This window comes from Corapipo altera, unplaced genomic scaffold (genome assembly GCF_003945725.1).
Source record: "Corapipo altera isolate COAL_440 unplaced genomic scaffold, ASM394572v1 151, whole genome shotgun sequence".
In the NCBI taxonomy this organism is placed as follows: Eukaryota; Metazoa; Chordata; class Aves; order Passeriformes; family Pipridae; genus Corapipo; species Corapipo altera.
In genome coordinates this window covers 141021-151618 of record NW_020884976.1, presented here as the reverse complement: position 1 = coordinate 151618, position 10598 = coordinate 141021, and the positions used below count along the sequence as shown (strand labels likewise).

At 63.0% G+C, this 10598-nt stretch overlaps 1 protein-coding gene across 3 annotated transcripts in view; it reads right to left on the bottom strand.

Annotated features, from left to right (window-relative positions):
- Positions 1–10475, bottom strand: part of SMTN (smoothelin) — a 22496-nt gene extending 12021 nt beyond the window's left edge. The window contains exons 1-9 of one of the 3 annotated variants that reach the window (XM_027665480.1): positions 10325–10475; positions 5235–5395; positions 4899–4992; positions 4727–4805; positions 4347–4633; positions 2598–2700; positions 2162–2391; positions 1972–2035; positions 649–747 (exon numbers count right to left, since the gene is read on the bottom strand). In XM_027665480.1, the coding sequence (XP_027521281.1) occupies positions 649–747; positions 1972–2035; positions 2162–2391; positions 2598–2700; positions 4347–4633; positions 4727–4805; positions 4899–4992; positions 5235–5395; positions 10325–10375 (1168 nt within the window). In that variant the 5' untranslated portion in view covers positions 10376–10475. The remainder of the gene's footprint in view (positions 1–648; positions 748–1971; positions 2036–2161; positions 2392–2597; positions 2701–4346; positions 4634–4726; positions 4806–4898; positions 4993–5234; positions 5396–10324) is intronic. The other 2 variants (XM_027665482.1, XM_027665481.1) reach the window with 2 other exon arrangements.
- Positions 10476–10598: the final 123 nt, after the last annotated feature.

Here is a 10598-nt window from a genome sequence, read left to right as displayed (position 1 = left end):
GGGTCCGGCGGAGCGTGGCGCTGCGGGGATGGGCGCGGGGTCACCGGGCTGCAGCCGCCCACGGGTGACCCCACCGGGACTGCGACCCCTGCTTGGTCCCGCACAGTGCATGCAGCCCTCCGGGGTGCCCCCTGCGATGCACGCTGTCCCCCCATCCTGCGGTGCCTGCTGCGATGCATGCTGCCCCCACCCCAGGGTGTCACACCGTGCATGCAGCCCCCGGCATGCCGACAAGAAGCATGCTGCCCCCACCCCAGGGTGCCACACCGTGCATGCAGCCCCCCAGCTTGCCCACGCGATGCACAACGCCCCTGGGGTGTCTGACCGTGCATGCAGCTCTCCACAGTGCCCACAAGATGCATTACTGCCCCAAAGAGACCCCACTACACACGCATCACCCCCCGAGATGGCTGCAGCCCCTCAAAGTCTCTGCCCCCTCTCCCCACTCCTGCCAGGGCCAGGTGCTTGCAGACATGGATGGGAGGAAGGGAAGGAGGGATGCTGGGCAGGGAGCAAAAGAGCAAGTGGGTGGCCAGCAGCATCCTGCAGCGTCCCGGTACTTTGGAATTCCATGTCTGCCAAGGCTCCGCCAGGAATCTCCTGCCAGCAGGAAGCAGAGAACAGAGGCAGGCACCACTGAGATCTTACCCGTGGGGCCAGCTGGGCACAAGGAGGAGGGCACCTGCTCCCACTGGTGAGTGTTCAGGTGAGCTGGGGTCCCTACTAGATCCTGGGTGGACACTGGTGCTTGGGAAGAGACAGCACAGATAGGCAAGGAACAGGACAAAGAGAGCAGAGAGTGAGCACAGCACAGGGTGCTGCTGCCATCCCCACAGTACAGCACCCCGGAGTCCCCCTCCCCTTCACGCCATACTCCCCAGTGCATAGTGCCAAAATCTACCAGCACCTGTAGGCTGCCCCACATGCCAGGCATGGGCTCTGCCCTGTAGTGCCAAACTACACCGCAGAGGACAGCAGGATCTGTGCCCAGCAAGGCAGTGGGGGGTACCTGGGGTCTGTGCCAAAAGGTCGGGATGACCCCTATCCCTGCCAGGCCCTAGCATTGTCTCTGGAGGGGAGGGTGAGGGAGCTGGGTGGCTCAGCCTTCGAGGGTGCAGGTAGGGTTCTGCTCTGGGGCTGGAGTCAGTGATGCCCGTGGAGTTGGGGGTGAGAGGTGAGCTCAGCCTCTCCTCAGAACCCAGGTTTGAGTCCCCTGTGATGCAAGGGGGGGCAGGTCCTGCACACTTCCCTGCACCCTGGGCTGTGCCATGTTGCAACCCAGCATCTTCCCAGGGTTTCTGCCTTCCCGGGAGCCAGCAGTCCCCAGGGGAGCCTCAGAGGGAGGGGATCTCTGCCTGCGAAGGCAGCTCCAAGAGGAAACCCTGACCCTGGGAGCAGAGAACTGCTTTTTGGGTTTTCTGTTTCCTCCTGGCACAGCCATGGGGATGGTTTTCCCAGCAGTAGGAAGAGGGCAGCTGCTGGCCACTGGAATCCCCCAGGGCTGCGGGGAGGCCCCGGAGGGTGCTATGCCCGGGTGAGGGAGGGGGTGGTCAGAGCCAGCCACGCATTGCTCTCAGCCTTATTGGGACAAGGAATGCAAAAGGCCGGGGTTTGCTGCTGCACCGATTCCCTTTCATGGCCCTGTGGCCACCTTGCAAGAGAGGGGGCCTGGTAAACAGCACGCCTGGAACCCAGCTCCCTGGCCAGAGTGGGCACTACCACCACTTGGCTGGGCAGAATCAGCCCAGGGGTGGCCCTTGGCCTGGCCATGTCCTGCACTCACATTCCTGCTCCAGCATGCGTGGGCTGGAGTCACATGTGGGCTGGAGTCACATCGCCAGGGCTGCCCAGGATGTGCATGCTGCAGGGCAGGGGAGCAGGGGGTGGGGGGCTCTGGGGCAGCACTGCCCCCTTGGCAGGGGGCCACAGCCCTCATGTCTCCTCCCCATCCCTCTCAAAGGCTGCACTTACCCACTGGTGGCCTCCCGTGTCTCCCATCTGGCCCCAGTGCCTGGCAGCGTACCCCAACATGGAGCTGTGGGAGGAGAGGGGCAGAGCGCTCAGCTGAGGGTTGCATGCAGTCCCCCTATTAAACTGCCTTTGCACACAGACCAGCAGCCCTGGGCAAGGAGGACAGTGGCAGCTGCTACCATTTCTGTACCTGGCTGGCAGCACCAGGCTGGCCCAGGGGTGGCTGCTCCCCTCTAGGGCTTTGCCTCCTGCTGGGCTCTGCAGCACTGGCTGGGCTGTCCAGGCTCCCTGCCTTCCAGGCTGCCTGTTGCTGCCTCTGGGGCTGGCCCTGCTCCAGCTCCTGAACACCATCCTCAGGCTCTGGATTGGGCTCTGGGGCCGGCTGCAGCTCCAGAAGCACAAGGGTCCCCGACACCACTTCTGTGAGTAAAAAAAGAGGCTCTGCTCAGAGAAGCCTGAAGCTGCCTGCAGTGCATCCCTGCTCCTGCAGTCCCTCCAGGCACCTGGCTCCCCTGCCCACCATTTGGGAGATGTGCCCTCCACTGTTCTGTAGCTGGCTAGGCACAGCTCTGGCCTCGGGCATCTACCCAGACAGGGCTTTGCCATGGGCATCTCTGGGGACTCACCCTGGACATTGGGTTTCTGGGTGTCTCCCGCCTGCTGGCTGCACAGCTCCTGCATCCTGGCTGGGACATGCTCCTGCTCCACCACGTCCTCTCGCTCATGGTCCTGGGGAGAGCAGGAGGTGAGAGCAGAACCAGCCCCACTCCAGTCCCTGACTGTGTCCCATCCCTGCCACTCAGCCAGGAACATGTAAGCTGTGGCCTCTTCCCATGCCATCCAGGTCCCTGCCTGCATGTTGCTGGGGATGGACAAGCCAGTCCCTGCACAGGGGTCAGTGCAGGAGGCTGGCAGAGGAACAAGTGTCCCCACATGCTGCTGCCTCCAGTGGGCAGGGACACTGTGTCTACTGAAGCAGGGCTCCAAACCCTGCGCACCTTTGAGGCTCCCGGTATTCCTCTGGAGGTTGATCAGCACCAGGGCACAGAGCAACGAGCTGGCACCTGGGTCCCTCTGTGGCAGCTGCCCCAAGCCCACCAGCCTAATCACTGTGGATGCCAGCAGGTGGGAGAAGACAGCTCCTGCCCCATGCCCTCAGCCCAGGCACTCCAGGGCTTCATGATCCAGGGAGCACCCAGTTTCACATTACCCTGTCTCTGCCCATGGCACCTGCAGCTCTGCTTGGCAAATGATGGGATGCTCTGGGCATAGGTCCACACACAGGTGACAAGTGTGTCCCTGAAACACATGTGAGCAGGGCCAGGGTGTCCTGGTGTCAGCCAGGGAACAGGGTGCCAGTCCTGGCTGTGCCAGTGCCTCTAGCAGCACTGTGGGCTTCCCTTGCCATGACTCCAGGGTAGGGGGGTAGGACCATACCCTCAGGGGAACCAGGTCCCAAGCCCAGGGATGGAAATGGCCTTGGATTTGGAGTTATCAGCTGGACAGAGTGAGACAGCCCTGCCAGCTGTTCAGAGATGTCCCAGCACAGCCAGGACTGGGGGTAGTGTGCCAGCACATCCGGATGGGGAGGCAGACAGTGCTGAAAGGTGGCACAGGGCCACATACCCTCTGCAGCCTCCTGCTATCGCTCTGGGGCAGGTGGAGGGGGAAGCAGGGTTAGATGGAGGCAGATGGGGGAACTCATGCCTTCCTCCCTGGCTGCAGTTATACCTACTGCTTCTTCCCTTCCCACCCTCGCCCTCAAAGGGCAACCCCACAAGGTTGGGTGCAGGGATCTCCTACCACCACACAGTCCCTGCGGGAGTCACCTCTGCTGCACTGAAAACCGCTGCCTGTGCCCATTCCCTCCAGCCCTGCCTACCAGCTCATCCTTTCCCCATTCAGAAAGCCCCCAACTTCACTGCAGAATGAGCCCTGGGCCCTCGATGGATGGCGGGAACAGTCATCACAGGATGGGAGCTCAATGTTTCTAGCTGTGCAGGGAGACTGCTGCAGGCAGCTGCCACAAGAGAGGCTGTTGCCTCCAAAGAGCCTTGTCCCCAAGAGCCAGAGCAGGGAGGGGTGTACCACGTGCACCAAGGGGCCCCCAGAACCCTGCCAGGCTGCATCCTTGGCAGAAGCAAAGGGGCACCCAGGCCTGAGGCCCCAGCTCCAGCTCACCACTGCTGGAGTCGTGCTGGCATAGCTCAGCCATGTCCTCCCTCTCCCCTGAGACCCCAGGCCCACCTGCCACAGTTTCCTTGGGTGGGCAAGCACAGCTTACCTGGGGCTCTGTGCTCCGGACACACAGGAGCCCCAGGGAAGGGCAAGGTCTTCAGCAAGGTCCTGTCCCCCATAGCACCGTACACACTCACCGCCGAAACTTCGGGCTCCTGGGCAGGGGGCTGCTCAGCAGCCCCCCTGTGCCCACTCTCCTCTAGCTCAGCCAGTGCCGGCAGTTCTGCATCGTCCTGACGGCTGCTCTCCCCTCTCCTGGCTGTGCCCAGGGGCTTGGTGCTGCCCTCACCAAGGCTTTCCCCACTCCCAGTAAGGGCTGGTGTTTCAGCATTGTCCCTCTGGATACTTTTCGCATCCCCAGGCACAGTGCAGGGCTCGTTGCCATCCCTCCGGCTGCTCTGCACATTCCCAGCCAGTGTCGCAGCTGGATGGGAGCAAAGGTACTGTTCAGGAAGGAGCTGCCCACGTCCCAGGCTCTCCAGAGTAGCCACCCCAGAACATGGGAATAGTGCTTCACCTTCGATCTCCTCAGCCCGCAGCTTACGGATGGCAGCTCGGATCACCTTGCGCTCCTCATACTCACCCGCTGCCCGCAGCTGCAAGAGGGAAGGACCCGTGAGAAAGGCAGGGTCAGCCCCAGCGCAGGGTCCATCCTGGCATGCAGTCTGCCCCAGCACATGGTCACTCACCAGTTTTGTCAGCTCCTCCACACTGGTGATTGTTTCGAGCTCCTGAGACAAGGCGGCCAGGGCTGCCTGCTGCTCCTCCTCCAGGTGCTGAGACCTGAGCAGGGCAAGAGTGGCAGCCAGACAGAAGCTGGCGTGGGCACTTGGGAGCAAAGTCCCCTCATGGGCAGCTGGCAGATCCAGGCAATGGGCCCCAACATGTGCCAAGCTGCTCGGAGCCAGGCTGCTCCCACCTTCAAGCTCACCCGAATCCGTGCCAGCCACAGCGAGGCCAGGCACCACAGCCCCCATCTCCCAGGGCAGAGGCAGTGGGTGACCCCGGCTCCCCAGCGGACTCACCGTGGCCAGTTCTCCTTGTCGTCCTGTCTGTGGCTGCCGCGCTCTGGGCGGAAGCGCTTGGAAGCCAGCGCCTCCTCGTCCCGCTCCAGCTCCTGCCTCTGCAGCTCCCGGATGGCCGAACGGATGCGGCGCCGCTCAGCCAGGTCCAGCGTGGCCTCGAGCTGCATGCACAGGGCAGGGCTCAGCACCGGCTCTGACCACTGAGCCCCTTTCTCAGCCCTGGTGCCACCCTCTGCCATGCTGCCATGGGCTGCCCACGCTCCAGACAAAGGAGTTGTCTGTCTGTGGTGCCCACATGCCCAGTGCATGCTGCCCAACACTGCCAGGCCCTGTGGGGAGCGGGCATGGCCCCCCCCGGGGCAGGATGCTGGGATCAGCCATGGCAAGGAGGGGCTGCCAGGATGGCACTGAGACCTCCAGCATGTGAGGGGCAAAGAGATGGGCAAGTGAAATGAACACCCACCAGTGGTCCCTGCAGCCCCCAAGAGTTGTTGTCCTGCAGCTCTGCCTCCTCCCAGTGCCATCAGCTCTGGAACAAGCTCTCCCATTCATGCCAGCCCCTTCAGCAGCTGAGGGACAGCAGAGCCTGTTTTCCTCCCGTCCCCATGGTCCCCAGGAGGTGTTGGTTGAGAGGGTCCCAGCACTCCACCAAGGGCTCCTCCTAGCCCCCTGCAGCCCTCCCCATCCTCATTCAGTGCTAGAGGATGGCAGGTGGCTCTTGGAGCCAAACTCATAAGTGGGATCTGTCCTAAATCAAAGTCCAGTCCTCTATGTGTGGGAAGCAGAGCCACAACTCCCCTTCAGATGCCCCCGATGAACATCTCAGAGGTGCTCTGGGTGCTCCTTAGCCCACCCAAGGCCAGGACCTGGCACCCAGTGTTGTTTTTCCTCTTTCAGTCCAGCCCTGCTACCAGCCCCAGTGCTTTCAGGACGCCGGGCATAGCCCCCATCATGATGTTGAAGGGGCAGAAGGCAGCCAGATCTGCAGAGAAAAGCCAGCCAGGCCTTGCTACCCTCCCACTGACCCGATGCTGGGAACCTGGGAGGTGATTTCCCATGGAACTCATGAAAAATAAACCCCATGACCCATAGCAGCTGCTGTCAGCATCAAGCCTCAGCACGCTGGGAGCAGCCACGGCTATGCCACAGGACAAGAGCGTCAGTCCCCTCCCTTCCTGTCCCACAGGCCACTGACAGGCCACCCATCCGGGCTCTCCAGGTTCTGCTGCAGCAGGGATCCAGGGTTGGTCCCTCAGTTGGACCCAAGCTGAGCCACACGGAGGGCCCCAAACCACCGCCTGTACATAGACCCCCCTGCAGAGCCCCTGAGAAGCCATGGGCCTTTGCCCTCCCTGCTCAGAGGCCGGGGACCAGGGAGGGTATTATTCTTATCCTAATGAAGCCAGCAGCCACAGAACAGGCAGAGATGCCATGTGCCACCCCAGCAGCAGCCAAAACTGTAGTGCTCCAACCCATGAAGGCCCAACCGGGAGCATTATCCTTTCCCAGCTGGTAAGATGCCGGTGGCTGGAACCATCAACTCCCCGGGCAGACCAATGCTGAAAACACACATAATCTCTGGGGGAGCTGCCTGGACCAAGGTTGCTCCCTCCCTCCCACTCCAGCAGCCCCCGCCACGCCAGCTGGCAGTGCCATCCCTTCCAGCTGGAGCCTACAGCCCCCTCGGCTCTTGTCCAGAGCAGGCATCTCCACCAGCACAAGGGCTGGGAAGAACAGGAGGCACTGCACCACCAGGGCAGGGGGTTGTTGGAGAGGAAACCAGCCCCTCCATCCTCACGGGCCTCTCATTTCCCATCTGTCCTGGATGGCTGCTGCAGCTGGCACACTACTGCCAGGACAAAGGCACTGAGACACAGCCTCTCCCCAGCTTGTCCAACAGCAATGGTGGCCACCCTGGCCAGCCAGGAAGCTCAGCTCTCCTCGCATGGGGCAGCATCAATGGGCTAGGAAGTGGTGGAACCATGTCCAGTTCCAAACAAGGTACCAGAGGCAGAGCTCCAGGGCAAGGAGGAGGCAAGGACGGCTCTCCCTCCAGCCATCCAAAGGCTTTGAGGACAGGAAAACAGTCCTCAACCACACACTGCGTGACCAATGGCCCTTCCCTAAATAAGCTGCTGGCAGTGAGTGGCTTGGCCCCAGCAGCTGGGTCAGGGCAATAGGGGAGGTGGTGGGGGTGGGGGAAGAAGGGGGGTGTGCACAGCAGCTGCAGAAGCACAGAGTGCCAGGAAGAGGGGGACACAATGGAATACCAGCCCTGCACACCCTGGTGCAGGGAACACACTGGCACCCATGTGTGCTGTGTGACACCCATCTGCCAGCTCTGGGATCTGCCCTGTCCAGGAAGACTCCAGCTGGGACTTGACATGCACCCTGGTCTCGAAAAGCTTCTGTCCATGGGACAAATGGCAGCAAGGCAGGAGAAAATGCCTTGTGCCATGTCAGCAGGGAGCTGGGATGAGGCAAATGAGTAGCTTTGGTAGCTCCGTGGCAGGGGAAAGCATGCCAGAAACCACAAGGCTGGGAAGGGACCAAGGGGCCCAGTCCTGCCAGCACAGGCAAGCTCAGGGATCGGCACATGCCAGGGCCCCACAGGCCCTGCCCAGCCACCAGCAAATTAATGGTTCTGAGCAAACACCCACCTCAGCACACAGAGCGGCTTTGTGAAAGGGCACTGGCATGGCACCCATGGGCTGCTTCCCCACTGGCACCCAAAACAGCGGCACTCAGAGCCCTGGCACAGCAGGCATCTCTTCCAGGAGGGCTGCCATTAGCCCTGCTCTCTGGAGTGCCTGAGCACACACAGCGCTTGGGAAGCTGAAGCCTGCCCACAGGGAAACCTCTCTAGGGACAGTAGCTGGCCACATTGAGCACCTTCTGCAGCCCCAAGGTTCACTGTCACCCTTGGAAGGAGCCATGGGGAGCGTGGCTGCCTCTGGGCAGAGGAAAGCAAAAAGGACACTGGGTAACAGATGTGGCAGGGATGCAGTGCTCCTCAGGGTCACTGAAGCCTTTGCCAAAGGCTGCTGGGTGTAAGAAGCGGACCTCATGGCAGTGATCTTCATAGCTCAAGCCTGCCCTGCTTCTGCCTCCAAGGGGCTTTGCATCCTCACTAACTAACCAGACTGAGATTTGGAGGGGCTGGGAGAGGGGAGTATTCTCCAGCCCAAGGTCAGCAGCCCACAGCCTGGAGGTCAGCACAGCCCTGAGCGCTCAAACAACCCCCTGTTTCCAGACATCCACCTAAGGGCCACCCTGCAGCAGCACACACCCCATCCTCCACAGCTCACTCCCCAGGCTCCTCCAAGCCCTTAGTCACTTTTATGTTGCCCCACAGGTTGATCCCAACTTGCTTCCCTGGGTGTGGGGTACAAGTGGGCAGCTGGAGAGGCACCCATGTGGATGCCTATGGCAGGAGTTGGGAGGCAAAGGCTCCCCAGCAGCTCCCAGCCCAGCCAGCACAAGGGTGAGGAGGCTGCAGGGATTGGCTTATGTCCCCTATCCTCCTTCTTTCAGTATCCCTGGGGACATCAGATGCTGCTGCCAAGGTGTCACTTGCTGGGAGAAAGGAGGAAAGCAAGGCAGAGTGGAGGGCTTGTGAGAGCAGAGAAGCAGGGAGAAAGCGGTGGGAAAGGCAGTTTTCCCTTATATGGACTAATCCTCTTCCAGCTGAGTGGAGCCAAAAACATAATCAGAAAAAAAAAATTCCTTCCCTGCCTCATGTCAGCCCAGAGCAGGCTTTCCCCAGACTGTGCCGCACAGCACAGGGAGACCTGGGTCACGAGCAGGGTAGTCTCAGAAGGCAAAGGCCCAGTGGGTCAAAGAAAAAGCCCTGAGAGAAGCAGTGCTTGCTGCACCTCCCTAGGCTGGCCGGAGACCCGGCACCCATTACCACTCCTGGGGCTCCATTTCAGCCCGGAGACCCCAGCTGGGACATGGTAGAGCTGTAGCATTGGTAGGATGGGGAGAAACCCTAACCACCCATCCCCACACCTCCGGACGGGTGATCTGTCGACCCCAACATCATCCCACGAGGAGCAGTGGGCTCCTGAGTCCACAAGCCACGGGTAGGTCTACCTGTCGTCACCCAGAGCTGGCTGAGGGTGGCACAGCAGGAGGCTCGGCCGGGTTTAGCCCCCGTGCCGACCTACGGCACAGCTCCCCCTTCCCGCCGGCATCCCAACTCTTTCCTGTTCCCGCAGACTGGCCTTCCTGGCTGACTCAGTTTCCTGCCGTGACCCTTCCCCAGCGCTGGCCCGGGCCACTCCGGCTCAGTCTCCGGGGCATCTAGCACAGCCCAGCCCCGGGCCGGGGATCCCTGGGGGTCCCCGAAGCCGGCCAGGACGTTGTAGGGGCTTCCCGGGACACTAGCCCCGGCTGAGCAGGTCGCAGCCCAGAACCCTGAGTTCCGCCTTCGGGACACGCGCGCCCTCCTCCCCCATAGCCCATCGCCCGCAGTAGGGCCCTGCTCCGGCTCTGGCTCCCGGGGCAGTGCCCGGCCGGTGCTCTAGTAGCCGCCGCGCAGGAGGGGATGGGATGCCCGGCCATGCGGGCAGAGCCCGGGAGGTGCGCCTGGCACCGCGCCAGCCTCGGGCAGAGCAGTAGCCCGCACCGGGAGAGCGGGGAGCAAGGAACCTAGCCAGCAGCAGGGAACGGTTTCCCGGGATCCGCCAGCCCAGGAGATGGAGCCGGGATAGGCGGTACGCCCGAACGCGGTGCGAGCAAAGAGCCAAGCGCGGCGAGAGCGGTGGGGCCAGAGTCACCGGGGCAGTGCGAGGGCTCGTGCTGGAGCTCACTTGGGTTCAGACCCCGGCCCGAGCCACAGCGGGCCCCTCCGGGTGCTGCCGCCCGGGACCCCCACCGCTCACAGTCACTCCCGGACATGGGCTCCGGAATGCCCCGGCCGAGCGGCAGACCCACGGCCCGCCCGGTCCCGCTCTGCCCGCGCCTGGGACAGCCTACCCCGGCCCGGGGGGCTCAGGGAGCCGAGGTACCCCCAGGTACGCACCGATCGGCCCCCAGAGCCGCCGCGAGCGCGCACCGTGCCCTGGCCCTCCCGCCGCGGGACTCACCAGCTTCCGCAGCGCTCCCTCGTCCATCCCGAGGAGGCTCTCCTGGGACATCCCGCCCGCCAGGCCCGCGCTGCTGCGGCCGGGGCTCAGCGGCGACCGAGACGACAAAGGGCGTCCGGGGCAGCGCGGCCCCGCGCTTGGTTCGGCTGCGCTCCCGCCCGGCCCCACTCTGTTGCCTCCCGGTCCGGTCCGGTCCGGTCCGGTCCGGTCCGGTTCGGCTCGGCTCGGCTCCGTTCCCGCCCGCGCTCCTGGCAGCGCCGCAGCCCCGCTGCTT